Below are 24,567 nucleotides of genomic sequence, written 5' to 3'. Positions count from 1 at the left end.
TTTTTTTTGCATGTGATCCAAACCAACTAGTGCAAACACAAAGCTTCAAGAATAACACACCAGCAAAATTGTGCTTTTGAAATATTAAATGAACCTAATAATATGATCGCTTCAGCATTTGTTTGGCTTTAGAGGCTTTAACTTAATGCCCTGAGAGAGAGACCTAGATCCGCTCTGAGACTCCAAAACATATTCCCTACTTTAAGTCAGAAACGGGGACCACAAGCATGAGGACGCCCAAATTGATTGTTTTACCTGAGATGGCTACTGTACATGACCAAGAGCGGGGGCCCCCTGCCAGAACTTACCCAAGGGTGTTGCCTGCCAGTCTGCCCAAAGTGTCTGACCCAGGCAGGAACCAGGGGGGATCACTAGTCCTGCCTGGCCTGGAGCTCCTTCCTGCCCCTGACCCACTGCTCAACTTTGAACTGGAAACAAAAGACGGGAGATTACAGTTAAAAAAACCTCGTGCCCCAACACACAACTGGGACGAGCTAGATGTACACACCTGGGCAGTCCAGGTGGTTATTATGACTGGAGAATACCTTTTGGGTTTTCTCTCTTGTCTTTTAACATTGTCATTTACTAAGGCATTTGGATTTTGGCTTCTGGTGCTTGGTGATGAAGGGAGGGGTAATGGGGGATGACGAGCATGGCAACACCCTTGGGGATCAGAGCTGGCTGCATGTCGTTCCTCTGTCATGTGCAAAGACCTGTCTAGGGTTCATGTGAGAGCTGTCTAGGGTTCTGCCCCTGAGCCATTTGTCCTCATTGCTTGTTTAAAACATGGGCCTCAATTCATTCCATTTAGTTTGCACATCAGCACATGCAAGCACAGGAAAGGGCAATGAACTTAACATCAGCGAGTGGCCAGAGAAGTTTAGACGTTTAGAAGTTGCTTTGCCGCTTTTCAAAGCTCTAAAACTCGCATCTGTCGGTACGTACAACAAGGTCTGTAGGTAAGTAAATAAACAGATGGCAACCTAGTAAACGCTTCTAAGCCAGTATTATGGGGCCGTGTGGTAGTAGAGGTGATGCAAAGTCTTACCTGTGATGCTCCTTTAAAGAGTCTCACAACACAAGAGTAAATCTAACATAATGTTTACCCAGTGATGGGCAAACTGGATTCAGAACCGACAATCCAGTACCATATATTCCAAATTACCTGTTTTTACCGTTTTTAACTGTCCAATTAGGCAATCAACTGGTTGAATTGGACATGTAAAACCAGGCAATTTGGAATATGTGGCAATGGATTGCAACTTCTGAATCTAGGTCGCCCACATTGCTGTTACCCAACCTATGAAATGTCTACTTTCATTGTTCTTGAGAATTCATACACATCATACAGCAAAACATTAAGTTCAAATTATTACAGTGCAGACGTTCCAACATTCACTTCCAAAAGGATCGATGAGTGTTCATCACACAACACAAAAAATAAAAGCACATGCATAGCATTTGTAAATTTATAAAATAATAATATACAATGAATCACTTGAAATCGAGAAGAAATCATCTTCTCCGCCTTAATTTGACAGCATTCTATGTCATTATCTGACAGCATTCACTAGATGTCAGATCATGCTGTAGTTAAAATATACCTGAAGTAAAAAAAAATACTTTTTGAGGATGCTCAGATGCCTGTATTTCGCTGGCTACATATTGCCACAGCTAGAGGGCCTCAGCCCCACGCGCATTAACCCACAGCACACTAGCAGCAGTGGTGAGAACGAGAGTGGAAACACCATTAAGCGGTGCCAGCTGGGCTGGTGATGGGAAAGGCCATCTGCCTCCGCAACCTTCTCTCAAAATCTCTCTTTTTTTTTAACTGTTCCGTTGTTTCAGGGCCAGTGGCGGATTGCCAAATTGGACTCTGGCTAAATAGCTTTACACTTTAAATGTGGGTGGGGAGAAAGGCTGTGCATTCCAGTGCTTGAGCAGTCATTGGGAGTCTGGGGGTGCATTCCAATATGCGACCTTACGCCCTTCACTTGGGCTTGAGGTCTCACATTTTTGCTGATGCCCTGCCTCTGGGGAGAAAACAATTAAGTTTCCCCGCTGTCAGCCTGGCCAAAACAATTTTTGGGGGACTATTCTTCATTTACCATCCTGTTTGAAAATGAGAACATGACTTTACAATTGAGCTTAAATATTTAAATATAATGCTGTTGTCAGTGATATGACGACGTATTACTTCCTGGTACGAGGCCACAAGCACAAGTGGAGGACACAAGGTCACATATTGGAACGCACCCTTGTTGAAAATTTCATAGGGCTCCATTTGCAGCAAGTTAGCAGAAGCAGTAGCAGCGGCAGCAGCAGCACCAGCAGGCCACTGAGGCCCTTTGCTGACGGCTCAGGGCCATTACCATCTGCACAGCACAAGCTTTACTTGCTGTGGGAAACTAAACTCAGCTCATTTCAATGCTGCCTGGGCACAAACTACTGGCGTTGCAGGCAGCGGGGGGAGGAAAAAAACTCAGCCAACAGCATTATCCACAGCACTCCTCCTCTAGCTGCCTGACAAAAAGATTGGGAAGAGTGAGAGAGGAGGAAGTGGAGAAGCAGGGGAAGTTTTTTTTCTTCCCCTTAATGTCCTATTTGGATAGCAGTCATGTTGGCCGGAGCTGACGGCACATCTACTGAGTGATCAATGCAGGCCTGTGGTCTGGGCATGAATCTCCAGAGGAACAGACACACAAGGAGGCTCAAGCAAATAAACTGAAATGTCTCTACAAAACTTGACTAAATCAAAGTCAGATGGTGACATTCTAATATTATGTCACATAATAAGTTTGTGATGAGCATTCAACAAGCCGCATTTTTCATTTTAAGGTTTTACTGTACGTACAGGCATGAATTCATTTGGAGCCCGACAGTCAGTAATTCATCATTATTTTCCAAAACGGGAAAAAAGACGGAAAAAAAGACCTCCGCACTTCACCAGAGGGCAGCTTAAAGAGGACACAAATAAATCAGCCTGGGACGCTCCAGCGTCGTGCTGACTGCACAGTTACAGGACGGAGAGTAAACACACAGAGAGCAGAGCCCACAACAGCTCCTGTGGTCAGTCACCACGACGGCATACAATTGGCTGAATAAATACCGATCCTGGAGTGAGGTTAATATTTTAAAAGCTTGTTCAAAAAGAGGGGCAAAAGAGGATAGCATTTCCTTCGCAGCTTCAGTAGGAAATAAGGCTGTAAGCCTGAGCGTGCATAAATGTGTTCCTTCGGACAGTTTCAGTTTTTTTCCCCCAGAGACAGAGTGGTCTGTGAAAGCTAAAGGACTGAATGCCTCACCCCTCTGTGCCATCAGCCTTCCCCAGCTCCAGGCGGTCGGGCTGAACAGCGAAGCCTATCCGACACACACGCCCATCCTGAAAAAGAAGCAAACACGTTATGGTTACGGCTCCTCTACACACCCATCAACATCTTGGTCAGCCGCATGTCTGACACCAGGACGTGCAGAGGTAATGTAACGCTGCAGTAGATGGGATTAAACCACCAGTTTATTTTTTTCCATCAAATCTTGACATTTTTGTGGCGTGCATAGTAATGATTCTCTAAAAGCCTTCACAGGCATATTACCTCCAGAAGAAAACCAGCATGGTTTGGTCCAACTACACACTGCTTCAATGTGGCCTGCTCCAGAAGGCTAAGGTGGGGGTGACTGCAAAGAGAACAAGGGAGAGCAATACAGTTACTATCAGCATGGTTGGTGTAGCACGCGCACGCACACGCACACACGCGCGCACACACACGCACACGCACACGCACACGCACGCGCACGCGCACACGCACACGCACACGCACACGCACACGCACACACACACACACACACACACACACACACACGCACACACCATTGTTAGTGTGCAGCCTGCTCCAACGCTTTTGGCTATTCTTCTCACAGATTTAAAGCTTCTAAAACTTCCTTCCATAGTTTTGCTTGATCAAGCACGTTGCAGTTAATGATGGCGTTGTGTTTCTATGCAACTGCCTCTATTCAATACAGCAGAGGTGTTTTCATGTACACAAGGCAGCAATCTGTCCAGTGATTCATCGTCTTTCCAACGTGCACGTCTGTTGCATGCCATCGCCAAGTTTCCAGCTTCCCAAAAGTGTATGGCGTAATTGATGGAAGTCACATCAAGCATCATAGATTGAATCATCTTCTTTTCCCATTCAAATTAATCATAATGAACGAAATATTCATATACACACCCTGCTGACATATACACACACACTGTATGACTCTCCTGCTGGTTTAAGGCCTGGTGCCACCAACCATCCAGTAAACAGAGGCATAAACAGAGAGAATAGAGGAAAGAGAGGGGTGCCCATTGCCCATTGTTTCCAGGTTTTATTTTTGCAAGGGGTGGTTGTCCCCCTTCATGCAGACCTAAGGACCGTTCTATTGAAATGAAGGAGACAAATGGATTTTATGCAAGAAATCGGTCATTGTAACTTTCTGGGGTTGTTGAGGGTATAGGCGTACTTGAATCTAACATCAAACAAAGTCAAATGCTGTAACTTTCAGGCCTGCTGTTTGAATTTTGAGGAAAAACTACATTTGTATTTCAGGTCAAGAGGATGCCACACACCATTTTATGCAGACCAGAACCTGTTCACGTTGGACCGACAGGAAACTGAGAATGGAAGCAAACATCGTTGCGCAGGCTGACCCGAAATGCAGACATCTGCAGTTTCGAGTCACCTCAGAATATCTTTAATGACATTCGGGTTGCGGCCGGTTGGGTCATTTTAAGAAATGAAACTGAACTTTTTAGTTTATTCTGAGACAGGCAACATTTCTATTAAATAGGCTGCAATTAACTTTTGTGGACAAATAACTGGCACAAAGATGTTGAGGGCTATGTTCCATTAAGCGTCTGCTTTTGCAGTAGTGTTCTTTTGTACAGACATTTTTCTTGTAAAATCTTTGCAAATATGATCCAATGTTAACTGGTAGCACAATAGGTTTTGAATGGCAGTGAATGGGCCTTTTTTTTTTTGCAAAATCAGTGATTAGTTTGTTTTTAGACTATGACCAAAACTAGGTTAAGAGAATCAATTGGAAGAATGTTCCAGTGGCCTTTACACTTTACACTGAAACTCTCATGCATGTTTTTATTCAGCCTTCCTTTAGCAAGATTAATCCTCTAGACATGTTTGAACACCCAAGAGCTCATCATTTAGCCATTTTTCGGTACTTGATGTCGTGGGGATATGGAAAGGCAATGGGAGGATTCTTCCAAATGATTACTGATCAGTTTTGATGAAACCACCTCAAAACACACTTTGTACTGATTTAGCTAAAAACGGCCATTGACTACAATTCCAAATTTCAAGCCTGTTTCACATTTCAAATATGATAGAAATTTGCAAGGAAGATTTGGTAGTGCCACGTAAAAATACTGCAAGAGCAAAGTTTGATTTTTAAAGTTTTAATTTTTAAGGGGAGTTTGATGCACCCTACTGCAGGTTGATGACGCATCAACCCACGCAACAACCCACTAGAAGCAAATGTCCAACGTTCTATTCTTATATTTCTCCCACATGTGTCTTGGGTGGGTGATTGAGCGGATGGGTTGTCTAGCTGCTGATGCACCCAAGTTTCACGATAGGGGAAACTGACTTGCTGTTTTGGGATATGGAGCGAGGAGGCGGCATGTTGAGAGCACATGGGGGCAACAGTTGTCAAGCCTGCACTGCACTGCACTGCACTGCACTGATGGCTGACACTCTCTCCCACGTTCTGACTAGCAGGAATGTGGGGCAGTGTCTCACATGAAGTTAATAGGCCCGGATCAGTTTCCCCTCACCATCCCCGTCACCGCAGAGACATCCTGTGATGTGATGCTAGCTGTAGATTGCATTCAGCACTAGACATTCAGGCAATAAACATTCAAAGTGCAACCTTTTAAAAAGAATGAAAAGATACAATATAAAAAAACAAAATGTGAACTGTCTTCATTATAAGGCAAATTATTTCCTTCCCCCACTTTCTCTGATGAAAGCTACCAAAGACAGTGGGTTTCTGTGAACATAGCAGTCGGACTATGGTACCAGATATGCAAGTTTTTGAAAGGCAGGAAGGCCTGGATGCTGTTCAACCTCTGCTCTGAACCAAGAATGGTGAAAAACAGGCTGCAACTCAAATGACGCGCCAAGCCCTTCAACTGCAGCACAGTTACAATGCACATGGCACTGGAGTCCTTGCCTGACTCTCTCCAGACCCTCGTCTATTTCCACTTTGTGGGCTCCCAAATCAAAATGCAACAAAAAAAATCAGGATCAAGAGATTTTAAAAAACGTCAAGTAGTCAGTTTAAATGTAGAGGAGAGGGGGGAAAAAATCAGCGAAACACAACAGTCTTTTCAGACTATAATGGCCGCTCACATGGAACCCACTCATAGTCTGACATTGATTCTGTAATTTCAGCAGTTAATGTAACACCTTATTACAAATGTCAGGAAAATGTTTCCCCAATTTTTTGATAAAACCACGCCCTCACAGACCTACATATATGACGTAGCTCCAGATTTAAGTTCGTGGAGCAAGGCGGGACGAATTCATCTGGCCAGAGCAGTGTTTCCCCCAGAAAATTGGTTAGTCAAGGTGGTGAGGCTTCGAGTCTGTCCCTGGGGGGGGGGGGGGGGGGGGGCTGGGGGGGGGGCCGGGGGGGGCGGCGGGGGGGGGGGGCGCCACTCGCGATGTCACGCGGGGGGAGGTGTTGGCGGGGTTTGATGTCACGCACGGCACGAATACTGTTTCGGGGGTTTTATTTAATTATATATATATATAATATAATTAAAATTCACAATAACAGTGTAAATACAGCGTTTAGATGAGCAGCTGCAATTCTTGGGTTGCAGTTGACGTCATAGTGCTGCCCCTGGTGGCGATCTACAACTGCTGGTGGACAACCCTCTTGGAGCCATTGAAACCCATTCAAAAGTACATTTTTTCGATGTTCGACAGAATATTTTTAATTAGACCTTAAGACACACCATGGGTCTTGTTTAAAAGCTGAGAACCCCAGCTTTTCATACCTGAAAACGGTATTTTCCTAGCATCTACCAATCCGAAGGTAGCCTACTTTAAGTCCAGGGTTACTTTTCTAAAGACAGCGTTTTGTTTCCTTGGAAACGGACGCAGTTTGCGTGATGTGCTATTTACGCCGCGAACCTTAAACGGTGGTCAACACTGTGTTTTCCCCTTCCAAAATGCCTCAATTCACAATCGCCAAGTATCTCTCCCTACATGCCGGGTCCAACCGCTTGCAGTAGTCGCTCATGTCCATGTTTACGTTGTCAAGGAGCTTCCTGTCCACCATATGAGCTGAGTTACTGTATCATTGTGAGTAACACATAAACCGCGTCCGTTTCCAAGGAAACAAAAGCTATCTTTAGAAAAATAACCCCGCACTTAAAGTAGGCTACCTTCGGATTGGTAGATGCTAGGAAAATACCGTTTTCAGGTATGGAAAGCTGAGGTTCTCAGCTTTTAAACAAGACCCATGGTGTGTCTTAAGGTCTAATTAAAAATATTCTGTCGAACATCGAAAAAATGTACTTTTGAATGGGTTTCAATGGCTCCAAGCCAGGGTTGTCCACCATTTCAAATTCGCACGCTCCAGTGAAGGGGCATTCTGACGTAACTGCAACCCAAGAATTACAACTTACCTTCTCAGATATTCCACCGATGATATGGCAACGTCTGGAATCTCTCGCTGAACCATTGAATTGAAAATTAAAATTGTTTCAAAATATGGCCTCGAGGATGGACACACATGGCGTAGTAATAAATCCGACCACTAGGTGTCACAATTTAGTCCAACCGATGTTGTCCTAGTGCCTGCGCTTGAACATGCATTACAACTTTTTTTTTTTTTTTCTTTTTTTTTTGCCCTCGGACGCATTTTTCTTTTTTTGCTTTGTTTTAGGGAACGTAGCCAAGGCGGGGGTGGGGTTTAGTCAAGGCGGCCGCCTTGATAAGAAAGCGCTGGGGGAAAGCCTGCAGAGTCATGTTAATGTTGTACTGGGACTGTGGGCGAATTTCCACAAATGGAACATGGGAACTTGCAAAGCGGTACACATGAACTTCCATCACCCCATTACTGTTGTACTGAGAGTCAGTGTAGGTCAGATTTCAGTGCCAGTTCAATACCCACATCACACTACGACTCCAATCCCCTCCCCAACAACCACCAAACCAGGGGACTGCTCAGTGGGTGGATTCCAATATTCTGCCTGCTTGTGACCTCATGACGATGTCACTGACGACAGAAAATTAATTCAATATCTTGCAAAAGTACATTCTAATGCAATTTTCTCATTTGCAATCGGGTTGGTGAACGAAAAACAGTTCCCCAAAAGTTGTTGTGGCTAGGCTGGCAGCTGGGAAACTTTGTTTTCTCCACGGAGGCGGGGCAAGGCCACAGGCACAAGTGGAAGAGGACAGGAGTGTGCATATTGGAATGTACCATTAGTGTGTTTACTGGCGGCCATGCCTCCATAAAGTAGCTGGAGTGTGACCATTTTACTGAGCAAGTGAATACATTTCAAACACATGGCATTGATCAGGTGGCTCTTCGTTGAGCTTTTTCTTACCTGTTGTAATTGTATTTGTTGAGTTTCTCAGAGACTTCCCGGAGCCTGTTTCAAGAGAAGAGGGAGACAAAAAAAAAAGACATGTGAACAAGAGGATTTATTTCCCACTGCAAGAGCAAGCATCATGCACATAACTGCACCACCTTCCCCATTTAGTTTCAGGAATGTATAATGTTCTCTTTGGTCCTAAAATAACAGTAACAATCCAATGTCAGACAACTTGAGATATACCATGCCCTGCTGCTCATTAAATGAGCAAATATTTCACATACATGACAACTTCTCCCCCGTTTTAACACTCTGTGACCGCTGGCAACATGATGAATGATGGATACCAGCGAGTTAGAGAGTCCACAGTGGCAACGACTTCATCCATTTCCAACCCACTTCATCGCACATAGACCTGATGCTGCCAATTACCGTGGCCAGCTGTCTGAGGTGCTTTAATGATGAGGAAAGGGCACATAAACAGACAGGGGCAGGATGCACACTGCACAGGGCTCCCCAGCCCTCATCTTGCTCTCCTTCCATCCCCCAGGGAAGCAGCATTTGAAAGCAGTGGACCGAGAAAGGTCTTTCTTCCTGTTGCACTCTTTACAGCTGCATAGCTTCTGGCCTGCCAGGTTTGAGAAGGATGCTTGTAGGCATTTATGACAGAGCTCAAGCGGATGCTCTGTGGGTCTCTCGGCCATTCTGGCAGCGGCCATCACTCACGGATGAGCTGGCCAGTGCAGACATGCGGTGTGGAGGGGAGGACTGACAGGGGTGGGGTGGGGTGGGGGTCATGCTTCAGGGTCACGACCATGTAGTGACCACAACTGCAGTGGACCTAACTGGGCCACTGCCTTCCCCACTCCTCCCTCACACAGCACGAGGGGTGGGCGACTGGCATGGCGTTGTGTAGTGTAAACGTGATGGTGGACACACCTCAGCCATCAGACTCACTGAACAGCAAATGTGAAGGGTGGAACAAACAGATAGATAATCCAAGGTGCTACGCTTCTCCAATTCCTATTCAATCCTCATTCAATTGGAATTAAGCCAAAGATGTTCATAAATGGTTAGGCGTGGGTCAACAGGACCCGACTAAATAATTAATTAAGTAAAGAAGAAGGCCAAAATATGTGGTTCGCAAAACATTGCTCTGCAGCTCACAAATCCATATTCCAAAATATTGCCCATACTGAAACTGCAGAAATAAAAGTCAATGGTACTAAGCTTAAATTCCGTATTAAGATGTCATTTCTAGACATTGCACCATTATAATTCAATTCATACATTCACCTACAGACTGAAAAAAGGCTTCAATAAGAAAAGCTGCCAAACAATCAAACGCCTCCAAGAAGCTCTTCACGTCCTCGAATAGCAAGCAGCCAATTAATCCTGGCGCTTTCATAAACACAATATGTTCAATGACAAAAACACAACCATTCATATTTTCAGATCAGTATTCACCCTGACTATTACAGAGCTCAGCCATGTACATTATGCATGTTCTAGTCCTAGACTACAATTGACAGTGATCCAAAAATCTAACCTGAGCACTGAAAATCCACTTCAGCTATTATGAGACGCAATGAGATCTGCAACAGAGAACAAAAGAATAGGAGCACCAGACTACTCCACTCCCATTACTGCCAATCAGTTCAGCAAAGGAGACTTGAGTCGGTCTCTGACAGTGCACAGGCAGGCGGCAGGCAGCTTTGCTCTCCCCTGGCGGCCATCTTTCTCACTCCCTAGCTCTGATTAACCTCCAGAGATGGGGAGGGAACCAGAGCTCTGGGTGTTAGAGAGTAGAGCAGAGCAGCGCATTATTTAGCATCCTCATTAAGATCTAACATAGTGTTTCTCAACGGGGGCACTACAGCCCCCCAGGGGTCGTTGATGAGCTTCGGGGTGGGGGTAGTTCCCATTATGGGGCATTAGTCTACTTCATTTTTCTATACTAATAAGGGCGTTGGCGGGCTTATAATGAGGTCAATGGGGGCGTTGGGAGGCTTATGATGAGGTCAAGGGGGGCGTTGGGAGGCTTATGATGAAGTCAAGGGGGCGTTTGTTCAAAAAAGGTTGTGAACCACTGATCTAAGAAGAGGAAAGGGCAATGTCTTTCTAGAGGGGATAGGAAGGGAAACAAACAAATCTACAGTGTGCAACCTTGTAATGCCAGGGCCCAAGGTTGGGAATTTAGAACATTTGGCCTGGCTCATCATGAGACCGCAGGTCAGTGTAGTTGCAAAAAAAACCCCTCAGAAACAGGCCTCTACACCCAGCAGAGACATTTACAGTTTTGGGGGTAATGTCAAAAGACTAATACCAGGAAGCATCAAAGTCGTTTTGTAAGTATTACAAAATAACTCAAATTGTGCTTATTTGCAAAGATGATAAGATGCTAATATCCTCAACTCTAGGGGTGTGCAAAATAATCGTCATATCGATGCATCGCGATACTTACTCTCACGATACAATGCATCGATTCATGACAAGGTATCGTGATACTTATTTTCACAATATACTGCATGGATTTATGATTCATTCAATTGATTATTTGATAACAATAAAATTCGATTTGCCACGGGTTATTTTGTTCAGTAGAGAATAGGTAATATTTCTGTTGTGATGTAAGCTCTCTCCCAGATGACAGAATGCTTAAATAGAATGAACTGACTTAAGAAAGCTACACAGCAACTGACAAATAAGCTGTATTTTACACATTTACTGAAGTAAATATCGCAATGCATCACAGTAGTACATGAATCGCAATGCATCGTGATAGAATCGCATCGTGGCATGTGTATCGTGATGCGCATCGAATCGTGAACCCTTTGCCAATACCCACCCCTACTCAACTCCCACTTTATCTCAAAGTCCCACTTTGAGAGTCAATCACTGTGTTACAGGCAGGTTCATGTCATGTTATAATGAGAGACCAAAGGGATTTCATTTCACCATGTCTCTGGTGGCAGAGAGTGGCGAGCATATGGCCACAGCTGTGCCACAAGGGTCGAGGGTGAGTCACGCAGGGGGCTAACACAACTGCAATGGGATACATGATGTAGCCTGGAAAATCCCATGCTGCTTTGCACAATCGTTGTGATCTGAAAGACAGCATGGAGTCTACCATCCTGAGCGAGGGTGCCAGTTCATAGTCCCCGTCACTCTCTAATCAGAGAGCAGGGAGTCGTGGAAAAGGGAAGACTATAGTTTGTTTGAATAGCTACAACTGACAGAATTGGCTATGGCTACGTATGGCAAACGAAACGCATTCGTAACGCCCAATAAACAGCCGTCGTCAATCATAAACCACACACCCCCTATAAGATTTACAGTAGGCCAGTCTCCAGAACTAAGCTCCCACAGAGGATGTACTTTTTAAGACGACTGAGGCTGTATGGTGTCAGCAATAGGCTTCTGTTTTTATTTTTTCAAATGATTTTAGAAAGTGTGATACAGTATGGTGTACAAACGTGGTATGGCAATCTGACTGTTCAGTTAAAAGCCAAGCAGGGGCGTCTGGTTAAAACTGCACTGAAGATTGTTGGCCACCAAGATCAGGGATATATGCAGTCCCTCTACGAAAAGTCAGTGCTCAGGGAGGCACTGAAGATTATAGAGGATCCCACACACATTCTGCACCATGAGTTTACACTGCTTCCCTCAGGTAGACGTTTCAGGACGCTGAACTGCAGACTGATTAAATATAAGAACCCCTTTATCCCCAATGCGATTAGAATGCTCAATGATAGATAGGCATGGCATGTGAAGGTAGGGCTGGGCAATATGACGATATAAGTTATATCGTTATCGTGATATAAAAGTGTATATCGTGACCTTTCTCCTGCATCGTTTATGTCGTGATATTCAATTGTATACAACTGATAAAATTACTATCATTTTATTACATTTCATGTTGTCACAATACACACTATAAGTTCATGTAACTGTAAAAATAACAATAAAAAGATCCATTTTAAAGAAAGGTTGTTTTGCGACATGAAAAAATAAAGAGCAAATAAAGAGAATAACTGAAAACGTATGTAATTGTGCTATATCGTGATATATATCGTTATCGTGATACAAAGTAATCCATATCGCGATATTATACTTACAGCCCTATGTGAAGGGAGTGCACAGGTATTTTTTTCCATGTGTCTATGTTTTTTATGTTTTCTATGTTTGTATGTTTTTTGTGTTCTCTACGTTATGTTGTATGGGTATGTGAGTGAGTACTGTACGTTATGCAGTGATTGTTGAAGCCCAAGACAAATTTCCCCTCCTGGGACAATAAAGTACACTCGAACTCTAATCTCACTTGTGATTAGGTCTGATGATAACCAGGCAATACATGATGAGAGCCCCTAACCCAACTTTGGGGACTGCCATGACTTGGACCACCTGTCTGGAATTGGGACGTTTCATACCACAGCATCACATTATCAAGCACTATGCTACAGAGAAATGCATGCACACATGCCAGAGAGAGAAAGTCCAAAATAAAGGGATAGTCAAATGTTTCTCCTGTGTAAAAGCTACCGACCAGTATTGTACACTGGCTTTTTATGTCAACTGTATATTCTCATTTCAAGTTCTCTTTCAAAACCTCAAGTCAACGACATTCAGCCCGCAAAACACATTATGACAAATTGCACATGTCTTCTGCGGACACCGTTGGCCATCTGAGCACATCATTAAGCGCCAATTCAGGCTTGGTTCACTGTGCAAACCTAACAGAGTGACTAAACATCCCCCCATCCATTACTTTACAACAGTGGTTCTTAACCTGGGGTGCGGGCACCCCCTGGGGGTGCGCTAGAGATTTCAGCGGGTGCGCGGATTGATTTTTGTTGAGGATGCGACCAAAATTCTGCTTGCGAACATTATAATTAGGCCAAATCAAAACAAAATTAAAACATGTTTTGATACCCATGTGAAGTGATTAAGGTATGGGTTAATGTCTCCAGCAAGAATCATTGTAATTAATCACTTAAATCATTTTTTAGTATACACGTGTAGACATTTGGGATGGGGGTGCGCGGCTTATCTTGGGCACAGGTAAGGGGGTGCGCTAAGAAAAAGGTTCAGAACCACTGCTTTACAGCATAGAGTACCATGTGTAATTTGTGCAGCCTTGTACTGCAATGCTAGACCATACAAAGAATCTGCAGCGATAAATACAACCACATTTAGGTACTGTCTTTAGGCCAGGGATGTCAAACTTGGCCCACGAAGTCATTTTATTCGGCCAGAGAGATCTTTTCAAATGTCTATTACAGCTGGCCCAGATACACCATCAACGTATAGAAAATATGACTTGAACATGAACTGTGTCGCATGATGTGTAGAGACACATTGAACTAAAATCAGAACAAAATACATCAGAACAAAAAAAAAATAATCTAGGGGTTAGATTGAAAAAGGACCTTGAGCCAGACCTTTACCTGGGTCCCCCAGCACTGTGACATGGACACATTAGCCTGCTGCGCCCCTCATTTTGTTACTGTTTAACTACAGCTTAGGTCTGACATCAGACCTTTTGCTTGGACACAAAAGCCCCAGTAGACTCCCAGCCTATGGACTCGCCCTGGATGAAGCACTATCTAATCTGAGGTGGTCAAAGCAAGCCTCAAAAGTGTGTGTGTGTGTGTGTGTGTCTAGGCCTACCTGAACTGGACTTCATTTCCGCCACAACTGAGTCACATGCCTCACCCACGAGATAAAGAGTGTCAGTGGCAAGAACTAACTTAATATGTGCTCCACGATCAGAGGGAAAAGATCAATAATGAGGTGCGTGATACGATAGTTTTATAAAAAGCAGTATGTCATAAAATATGATATCACACAAAATAAGTGTTTCTGCAAATTAAAAATACTAGGTTGGTTCCTGGCACTGCTGTGGCCTAACGGTAGGGCACTAGGTTTACGCTGGCGAACCGGGTTTGATTCCGGCTCAGGTCAATAACCTGATCCTTCCCCATCTCTCTCTCCCCACTCATTTCCTGTCTCTGCTCCACTGTCCTGGCTGTCACAGGTGGAGGCAAAAAGCCCTACAAATTATGTATATATTAAAAAAATAGTAGGTTCCTAATTAATTCTAATGCAATACCTCTGCCTCAACAACTCGCTGTCTTCCACCTTCACCTGTGTGTGGAATCCTGTATCTACACTTCAAAAGCTCATAGGCAGTCTCCGCTGTCTTTAATAAAGGAAAAAAACAGGTACCAGACATGTATATTATTAACACACTTGTACTTTAATTTAAGGTATGCTTCACACATACACAAGTGAAGTGATCTAAACCTGCTCATGTGTTTCTCTGGAGGTCATACAAGAAGACCTATCTAGCCGAACCAACTCCTTCAGTCTTAAAATGGAGTGACCCAGTAATCCACTCAATCTCTCAATGGATGACAAAAATAGGGTCGCTATAAATCGCCAGCAACTTTTGTCTGCTGCATTGTACATTGCCATGGCACTCTGACTGCAACGTGATTTAAGTTAATTGCATGGGTCAAACGTCCTCAACCGATTTCTCACCTCAAGGACTAAGGTGACAATTTGAAATCGTGTTTAAATGCTCTTGATCTATGCATATCACACTTCACATCAAAACACTAACATCTTGAGAAACAATGCTAGTTCATTGTCATCCATTGACGTAGCAAACATCTTCACGAGAAAATTAAAATAAACTGGGTTGCACATTACATACAAATGCATATCCTGGTGTAATGATGAAATAACCCAATAGCCCATGTGTATTCACTTGAAGATATCTGTATTTATTTACACTGTTTCATCGGCATGTTCGAATGAAATGTCACATTTCCCGCGAATAACCTTCCACAACATGACTCGAATACATAGCAGCACCCCAGCTATCAACTGGATCAGCATCCGCGTTAGCTGATATTCTGACACGTTACTGTGCTGGCAAGCCGAAGACCTCGCCTAGCCAGCATCCCTTCAATGCAATGATGATCAGCAAAACTTACCGAGACGATGTCATTAGCTAGACTACGCTACTCTGCATCGAATGTCTCGTCTCGTGCGATAATAACAACAGGGTACAGGGTGCGTCAACAACTGGCAAACAATCGATAATCATTTCAAACACCAGATAATTAAAGACATGCTTGGATTAAGTAGTCACTCCTCAAACAATACACTCAGGCAAGAAGGCCACCACCATCTCCTCGTCCGTTTTCAGAATTGGGAAGGAGAATAAATCGTCACCTGTCTTTTCTCTCTCCTACGCTAAACGCTAGCAAGCACAGCCAGGTGGCTAACAGTGCCTTGGATAACAACTAGTGCTAGTGCTACAAGTTAGCTCTTATAGCTAGCACTAGTCATCGTTGGCCATAAACAACTCAACCTAAAAGTCACAAACAAAATGGCTAGTCCAACTTGTTAGCTAGCACTTAATCGCTTCGCCAGCAACATTTCACACAACGTCACATGACAATCAACGTTAAAACGTGCCACCGTTATCAACCCGACAACAACTGGGCATTGTGATAGGCTTGAAGCTTAGTGCGATGACTTCTCCATTCTCAAACCAAATGATGGTTTGTTATTCCCTATGTATTCGAGCATTGTTTGATGATGCCTCGCTTGAGTGATGGCTCGCAGGCTAACGTATCAGGCAAACAGCTAACTGCTTAGCCGAAATTAGCCACACAGTTAGCTACTTTTCGATGGATTTTCTTTAGTCATCTGCCATCAAACAATGTTCAATACGGTCGGTAAGACATGCGTGGCGCAAGTGAAGTAAAGGGACTTCTTCATTATCTGCATAGAACACAGGGCCGTTTGAAAATAGATATCCCCTCTCTTTTTCTTGACCCCATCCCCCAACCCGCATTGTCCGCCTCAACTTTGACTATCGGCCAATCATTCCAGCTAGCAGACAGAAGTCTGCTAGCAATGCTACCGAGTGAGCAGTTAGCTGTCTAGCCACCAAGCTAGCATTAGCTAGCTGTCGAGGTAGTCTAAGCCAGATTCAGGGCCACAAAACAAATATACAATACTAAGTTTTGTACCGAACCAAATACTTCAAGAGTGTCTGCGATAACACAGAATGCGCGCGTACCACACCCTGTGCATGAATATTGATTAAAAGCCTCTTTTCCCCGCCCGCAACAAATACCTGTCATTGAGCTGTTCCTCGGTCCCGGGCAACGGGTGAACCACGAAGTGTATAGACGTCATCTTTTCGATCCAAACAAGACGAAAATGTATATACTATGGGGGAAATATTGTTTTCTATGTAGTCACTGCTTGGTGGTTTCATATAAATCCTTTTTAGCGACAGAAATCCGGAGCCTTGCTCCACAGCCTCCTCACCCACATGCCGCCATCTTAACTCTACTCGGCTCCTTCGTTCTGTGTCGACAAGCAGCAAAGATATAACAACGTTTCTGGTTGGCCCTTGGACAGTAAAGAGAAAGCATGTTATCGTGAACAGGATTGGTGTAGAGCATAAAGGCAATGAAAAAACACTAAATCAAACAGAATCAAATGCTTTATCAAATCATTAAAAACAATGCCACAATTGCTACAAGCAAACTTTTAGGCATAGGCTTACATTGATTACATTTTATTATCTTTGGAGAAGTTGATAGCCATTGATAAGAGACCATGTGCATCCTGGTGAGAACAAGTGAATGCATCCATTTATTTCCAAAGTGTGCTGTTTATGCACCTAAGTAGATTCAAATAAGGACATGTGTCAATGCAGGCCGGAGACCTGTGCAAAGCCACAAGATCTGCTGCCACATATCAGATGACTTGCGTAATGAAATTCTCTGTGAACTACATACCTAATCATTCATGGGAGTTCATGGATAGATCAGCAAAGACAAAGGACTGCAGTGGATAGCCCTGGATAAGGAGGAACTATAGGCATCAAACTATGTAGGCCTATGCAGTGTTGACTATGTACATATAACAAAGCTTTGTCGACAAAACCAGCCAGATATAGGGGGCGTTTGAAAGAAAACTGGAAATTCAGGGATGCCATCAATTGGACCAAGATTAGGCCTACTCTTGGATCTAGACCTACAGTTTTGGTCTACAGTCTTAATAATCATATTGCATTCAGCAACAACTAAAGTATGCAGCCTAGAGTGTTGGGGAATGAAAAACGTCTAAAAGAGTACATTGTCTGTGTAACAGAAGTAGGCTCTTGAAATTGCTTGAGCAGAAATGTGAAGATGCCAAGAAGGAAGAAATTGGCACCAAAGCCAGCAGGGGGCAGCATTTTTCTTCATTAGTTCTCCATACGGGTGAGGTGAAGTGAAAGCCCAACTGGGAAACTCCAACTCCCATTGTCATTGTAACACAGCACTAAAGTGTACACTGCACACAAAGAAATTGCATTTATGCCTCACCCGTGGAAGGGGAGAGCCCCAATGGCGCCCGAAAAGGAGCAGTGCGGTGGAACGGTACCATGCTCAGGGTACCTCAGTCATGCAGGAGAATGTGGGAGAGGGTTAATTACTCCCGCCACCAATCTAGTGGGCCGGGAGTTGAACTGACGAGCAGCTTTGGGCCACAAGTCTGACGCTCTAACCGCTTACCCATGACTGCCCTTCACTCTGTGTGTGTGTGTGTGTGGGTGTGGGTGTGTGTGTGGGTGGTGCGTGTGTGTGTCTGTGTGTGTGTGTGTGTGTGGGTGTGTGTGTGGGTGGTGCGTTTGTGTGTCTGTGTGTGTGTGTGTGTGTGTGTGTGTGTGTGTGTGTGTGTGTGTGTGTGTGTGTGTGTGTGTGTGTGTGTGTGTGTGTGGCAACAAGATTATGATTCACTCAAACACAAGTCATAACACATTCATGAGCATATAGCACAAGCAGAGCAACACATCGTAGGTCCAAAAAAGTATACTTACATGCGCTTATTAAGCATGGACTTATTTAACTTTTAACATTCTACAAAAGTGTGTATTAAAGCTGCTTCATTTTGGAACAACTATTATTGTAATAAAGACAAGTACACATTTGCTTAACCCGTTAGAGCAGAGCCTATGTTATAAGTTATAACCCTACGGTCACCACAATTGTAATGGGCATGTCTTAATCTGTTACTTAAAGGAACAGTCCACCATTTTTTGATTTTCACATATTTGCAGTATTTCCAAGTATTATTCATGAATGTGCATATCACGTAGGGCTCTATGTACTGTCATAGCAATGTTGTTATGATTTAGTTGAGTATTTTCAGCAAATAGTGAATAGGCCCACCGGCGACCCCATCTGCAGTAAGAGCCGAGGTAAGGGCCATCTCAATGACAAGTGTTCTAGCCTTGCTAGGACGTGAAACGCCTGGTGATTGGATACTCTACGGAGTTCACTAAAGAGTATCCAATCACTGGGCGTTTCACGTCCTTGCAAGGCTAGAACACTGGGCATTGAGAAAGAGTTTAATCTGAATTTAAGTAGACAATTTCAGTAGCTTATTCTGTTATAGGCACAGAAATAGGGCTACAGCTTGGTCAGCAATTAGGGGGGTATTTTCCCATGCGTAAGGACACAAGTGAATAAAATCATTCGAGCATCTGCCTAGTCTATTCTTGATTCAAGTCTGCTATTTCCATGGGAATTCACCAGTTGTGCGCTTCAGTAGGGGTAACCTACAGTACATTCTCCCATCCACTTGGGCACTTTCGTCCTTACGCACATCAAAGGGATCATTTTGCATCATACATATAAGTATTTGGCCAAAAAATATGATTTGCTGCCCAGAGCATGCTCTCATATCAGCTAGGCCCTACTCACCTTGTGCTTGTAGAGAGGAGAAGAGGTAAGACATTGAAATGAGAACTTTTTGGCATGTGGTTTGGAATTCAAAATTAAAGTTTGGTTTTGGTTCGACTGTCACTGCTTTCTTTTTCTTTTTTTTTCTTTTTTTGGGGGGTCTTTTTTTATTTTATTTGATAGGACAGTGTGAGAGGTGGACAGGAAACGAATTGGGAAAGACATGGGGAGGGGTCGGCAAAGACCCGGGCCGGGAATCGAACCCTGGTTAGCCGCATGACAGGCGAGTGCCCTACCAGTTGGCCACAGCAGTGCCAGGACTGTCACTGCTTTCACGTGGTTAATCAAAAAATCTGATGAACTTTGGGTGAAGACTCAGCCCCCATTTAGAATATGGCACTCTTGCAATGCGAAATTATGATGCATTCTGGTTTTTAAAATGGCGAAGTGTGCTCCATCACGAACGCGGCCTATATCACGTCACGCCCATGTGGTGCTACGCTCTGTATTTCAGAAATATGCGGCAGGAATGTGGCAAAGTTTCTGAGGGGAAAATCTGTGCAAGAGGAAAGCGTGCGTACATACAGGGGTTGGACAAAATATGTGAGACACCTGTCATTTTAGTGTGGGAAGTTTCATGGCTCCAGTGGACCAGTCTGTTGGCCAATCTTCATTAATTGCACGTTGCACCAGTAAAGTGAAGTGTGAAGGTGCAATTAACAGGGTAAGAGCACAGTTTTGCAATGCACACAACGTTATGGGTGACGTATCAGAGCTCAAAAATGAGAAATTCTTGGTGCACTTGTAACTGTTGCATCTTTGACAGAGACAGCAAGTCTTTGTGATTTATCAAGAGCTACGGTATTCAAGGTAATGTCTGCATTCCACCAAGAAGGATGAATCACATCCAATGGGATTAGCTGTGGATGCAAGAGGAAGCTGTCTGAATACTCTGAGAGGGATGTTTGGGTGCTAACCCGGAATGTACCCAACAAACATAAAGCCTCAGCTGTCCAAGTCACGGTAGAAATAAATGTGCACCTCAACTCTCCTGTTTCCACCAGAACGGTCCATCGAGAGCTCCACAGGATCAATACACATGGCTGGTCACCCAAACATCCCTTTCAGACAGCTTCCTCTTGCGTCCACAGTTAATCCTGTTGAATGTGGTTCATCCTTCTTGGTTGTGTGCAGACATTACCTTGGATACCGTGGTTCTTGATACATCACAAAGACTTGCTGTCTCGGTCAAAGATGCAACAGTTACACGCGCACTAAGAATTTCTCATTTTTGAGCCCTGATATGTCACCCATAGTGTTGTGTGCATTGCAAAATTTTGATCAAAACTGTGCTCTTACCCTGTTAATTGAACCTTCACTCTTCACTTTACTGGTGCAACGTGCAATTAATGAAGATTGGCCAACAGACTGGTCCACTTGAGCCATGAAACTTCCCACACTAAAATGACAGGTGTCTCACATATTTTGTCCGACCCCTGTAGGTTTTCTCGTTTACAAACATTTGTGCTGTGAGGAGGGGCAAGATGCTAAGCAGCCAACCACGTAAGCCCATTTTTTGAGTGACAACAGTTTCCAACAATCAGAGGTTGAAGAGTGTGCAGCCAGGGGTGCGCAGCCGGGGATGTTTACAAACAGGAAACATGTATATGAAAAGTGAAAAAAAGTGAAAGCCCATTAGGAATCTCCAACTCCCATTGTCATTGTGACACAGCACTCCACAGCACACAAATGAACACTGCACACTGCGAAATTGTATTTATGCCTCACCCGTGCAAAGTAGCAGCCCTCAATGGCGCCCCAAGGGAGCAGTGCGGCAGGACGGTACCATGCTCAGGGTACCTCAGTCATGGAGGAGGATGGGGGTGAGCACTGGTTAATTACTACTCCCAGGTGGGGAGTCAAAGCGGCTGCAACCTTTGGGCTACAAATCTGAGCCCACCGCTTACCCATGACTGCCCTATATAGTGCTAGTCCTATATAAAGAATACATGGAGAAAAGCACCAACGGGAAAATTCGGGCTTAATGAGTTCATGTGTTAAAGAATTGCATATTTCTAGTTTCTCAAGCTGAGAGGTCACTAGGCCAGTTATACAACTATTACAACATTTTCTCTTTGCTTTTGGTCTCTGTCCACAGAAATAGTCAGGCAATCTATTTTTAGACCAAAATGTCATCAATGTGTCTAAAAATGACATGCAGGGTAAATAACCTCAAGGGAAGGGATCAACTGAACCTGATCAACTGACACACATCAAGGTCCAACTCAAAGCACATTTATTTAGCCACATACCTCTGGAAGCCTTTAAAATTGTTTATAGACTTTTCAGTTTGTTAGATCTATTTTGTGGCCGATTTTCCCAGAGGAAAACAAAGTTGCTTAATAATTATGCACACCTGATGTAGGGTAGGGTAGAGTAGAGTAGAGTATCATTTATTAATCCCAAGGGTAAATTAAGGTGTCAAATAACATAGCCTAAATACAGAAGACTAAACACAAGACATAACACACATCATTACACATAAATTAGCTCACTATTACATACACTCAGCTCAAGGCATCTCTCTCTCTCTCTCTCTCTCTCTCTCTCTCTCTCTCTCTCTCTCTCTCTCTCTCTCTCTCTCTCTCTCTCTCTCTCTCTCTCTCTCTCTCTCTCACACACACACACACACACACACACACACACACACAGACAGACACACACACATACACACACAGCTGCGGTTGGTGATAAGTCAATGTGTAACAGTGATTTATCATGTGTGCTTGGTCTCCTTACCCTCTCTAAAATCTAGGATTTCATGCAGATTGGTGTATGAAAATATGCATGGATGATATGGACAAAAAACATGTTTGACTAATAATTCTGCAGACTGTAATATTCTTAATTTCCTCAGAAATCAACACAGTATATCCAAAGATACAACACTTTTTATAACACACGTCGACCATTTCTGGCATCTCTACTTCTGAGTTGAAGTGAATAAAGAGGGGCGAAAGCAGAGGATGTGCTGAAATAAGTGGTCACAACATAGCGATGGAACAACCCTTCTTAACAATGTTTATTAGTTTGTTTGTCCTATTCTACCACTGTAAATTGCCTACAATTCGGGTGCAGTGGAGTGCAATTGTCCTTTGATGTTTTTGGGGGAAAGACATTCAGCATTTAGAGTTGACCAGTATGCCTTGATGTTGTAAAGGTGGAGACCATCAGGTAGCCTATGTAGGCCTACACTTGGAAAGTTTCTTTATTTAAAGGTGCATTGTGTAAGATTGTCGGCAGAATAGGTATTGCAACTAGCTTCTCATTGAAATTGTGCTGCCTATTGTCAAAGTTGATCTTTTCATGAATATTTACTAAGTAATAAACTAGTATATTTACTAGTATGACCAAAAGGGGGATCTTCTCCATGGTCTGCCATTTTGAATGTCCAGAAGTAGACATTTTCAGCTGTCAAACTTACTGTACTTTCAAGTCAAGGTTTTATTGTCAATTTCTTTACCAGTGCATGTAAAGAAATTGACAATAAAACCTACTTGACTTGAAAGTACAGTAAGTTTGGCAGCTAAAATGTCTACTTCTGGAAATTCAAAATGGCAGACCATGGAGAAGATCCCCCTTTTCATGTATAAAAAGTGCAGTTTTCCCAGTCATAATGAATACTTAGAATTTGATGGTGGTGGTAAGTATTCATGAAATAGGCAACATTTGTGAATGGGCAGCATGAATTCTGGAAATTAACTGCTAAATATCTTACACGATGCACATTGAAGTCTTTGGCTATCAGTTTTGTTTTGTGCTTTTGGGTTAACAGCATTTTGAGTCTGGAAATGCAGGCAGTCTGCCTTTACACAAACCAGCAGGCTACATTTTCAGTCACCTACTCATTGAATATGTTCCATATAGGCCTATCAGGACCCTATATATATATGAATGCACAGTATATTACATGTGATGTCCTTATTGTTTGTCCCTGTGTATTTCAATAGTGTACTGCTATCTGTTTCATGTCTTAATGTTGGCTTGTAATATGTCTTTGACAGTGGTGAAAACAAATTTCCCTCTGGGAATACAATAAAGGCAATCTAATCTAATAGTGCCATATAATATGCAATAGATTGCTGACTGGCTAGAAATTGTTCAAATTCCTGCATAATATACACAAGTGAGCTGCACCGGCCCATGTCAATCAGACTACTTCACTGCATTAGACATCTCATATCAGTAACGCAATCCTGGGGGCAGAGTTTCCAGCATAATCCAACCGAGTGCTGTCTATGGAGACTTGCTCAAGCATCCATTTTCAAGCCAATCACATCCAGCTCACACCCCCTTATGCGTGGGCCATATCGGGCCATCCAACTCACACCCCCTTATGGGTCATATCGGGTGTAGCCAGTGACCTGAGTGGTGCAGATGTCAAAGAGAGCCATGCATGCCGTGGGAGGGGGGACCTAAGGCTGACTAGGCCTACATGAGATGCTCATGGGTGGCTCAGCATGATGGCAAAGGTGCTTCAATGGATATGTCAAGAGTGAAAAAAATGGTAAAATAAAGTCCCCACATACAGACCAAGGAGTACGAAGAACTAAGATGAGGGGTATTACAACGGTAACCCGGGTTCCATTCCGGTTCGAGGTCCTTTGTTGATCCTTCCTCTCTCTCTCTCCCACTCATACCTGTCACACTTGACCACTGTCCTGTCCAAAACAAAGGCATAAAAGCCCAAAACACATCTAAAAAAAGAACAAAGTTGAATGAATGAATGAATGAATGAATGAATGAATGAATGAATGAATGAATGAATGAATGAATGAATGAATGAATGAATGAATGAATGAATGAATGCATGAATGCATGCATGAGAAAATTGTTCTGTAAAAGAATGGGAAAGCATTCAAATTTTATTTAGCTATGAATGGGTCCACAAATGTACTGAAAAGAAAAAATCCATGTATTTGGCAGCCTTCCTCACCTGCGCCAATTCAAGAGTCTGCAAGTAAACAAGACATGAGATGGCTACAGCTGGTGCTGCTATTCAAACTGACCCCTAGCAAGGTCTGGCCAGGCCTGGAGCTGAAAGAGGCTGCTATACTCATCAACTGGAGACACAGACTGACTCTTGATGTGAGTCTTACATAATCGGAACTTTATTCTCTACATTGATGCCTTGAAAGTGAA

At 43.5% G+C, this 24,567-nt stretch overlaps 1 protein-coding gene across 15 annotated transcripts in view; it reads right to left on the bottom strand.

Annotated features, from left to right (window-relative positions):
• The window catches only part of ubr5 (ubiquitin protein ligase E3 component n-recognin 5), a 65,711-nt gene extending 48,727 nt beyond the window's left edge, over window positions 1-16,984 (bottom strand). For 14 of the 15 annotated variants that reach the window (XM_063198884.1, XM_063198890.1, XM_063198892.1 and 11 more), the window contains exons 1-5: window positions 16,764-16,984; window positions 8,621-8,665; window positions 3,594-3,675; window positions 3,306-3,382; window positions 309-428 (exon numbers count right to left, since the gene is read on the bottom strand). In XM_063198884.1, the coding sequence (XP_063054954.1) occupies window positions 309-428; window positions 3,306-3,382; window positions 3,594-3,675; window positions 8,621-8,665; window positions 16,764-16,825 (386 nt within the window). In that variant the 5' untranslated portion in view covers window positions 16,826-16,984. The remainder of the gene's footprint in view (window positions 1-308; window positions 429-3,305; window positions 3,383-3,593; window positions 3,676-8,620; window positions 8,666-16,763) is intronic. The other variant, XM_063198895.1, reaches the window with a different exon arrangement.
• Window positions 16,985-24,567: the final 7,583 nt, after the last annotated feature.

This window comes from Engraulis encrasicolus, chromosome 5 (genome assembly GCF_034702125.1).
Source record: "Engraulis encrasicolus isolate BLACKSEA-1 chromosome 5, IST_EnEncr_1.0, whole genome shotgun sequence".
Taxonomy (NCBI): domain Eukaryota; kingdom Metazoa; phylum Chordata; class Actinopteri; order Clupeiformes; family Engraulidae; genus Engraulis; species Engraulis encrasicolus.
The sequence above is the reverse complement of the archived record's forward strand: the minus strand, read 5'-3'. Positions and strand labels throughout refer to the sequence as shown.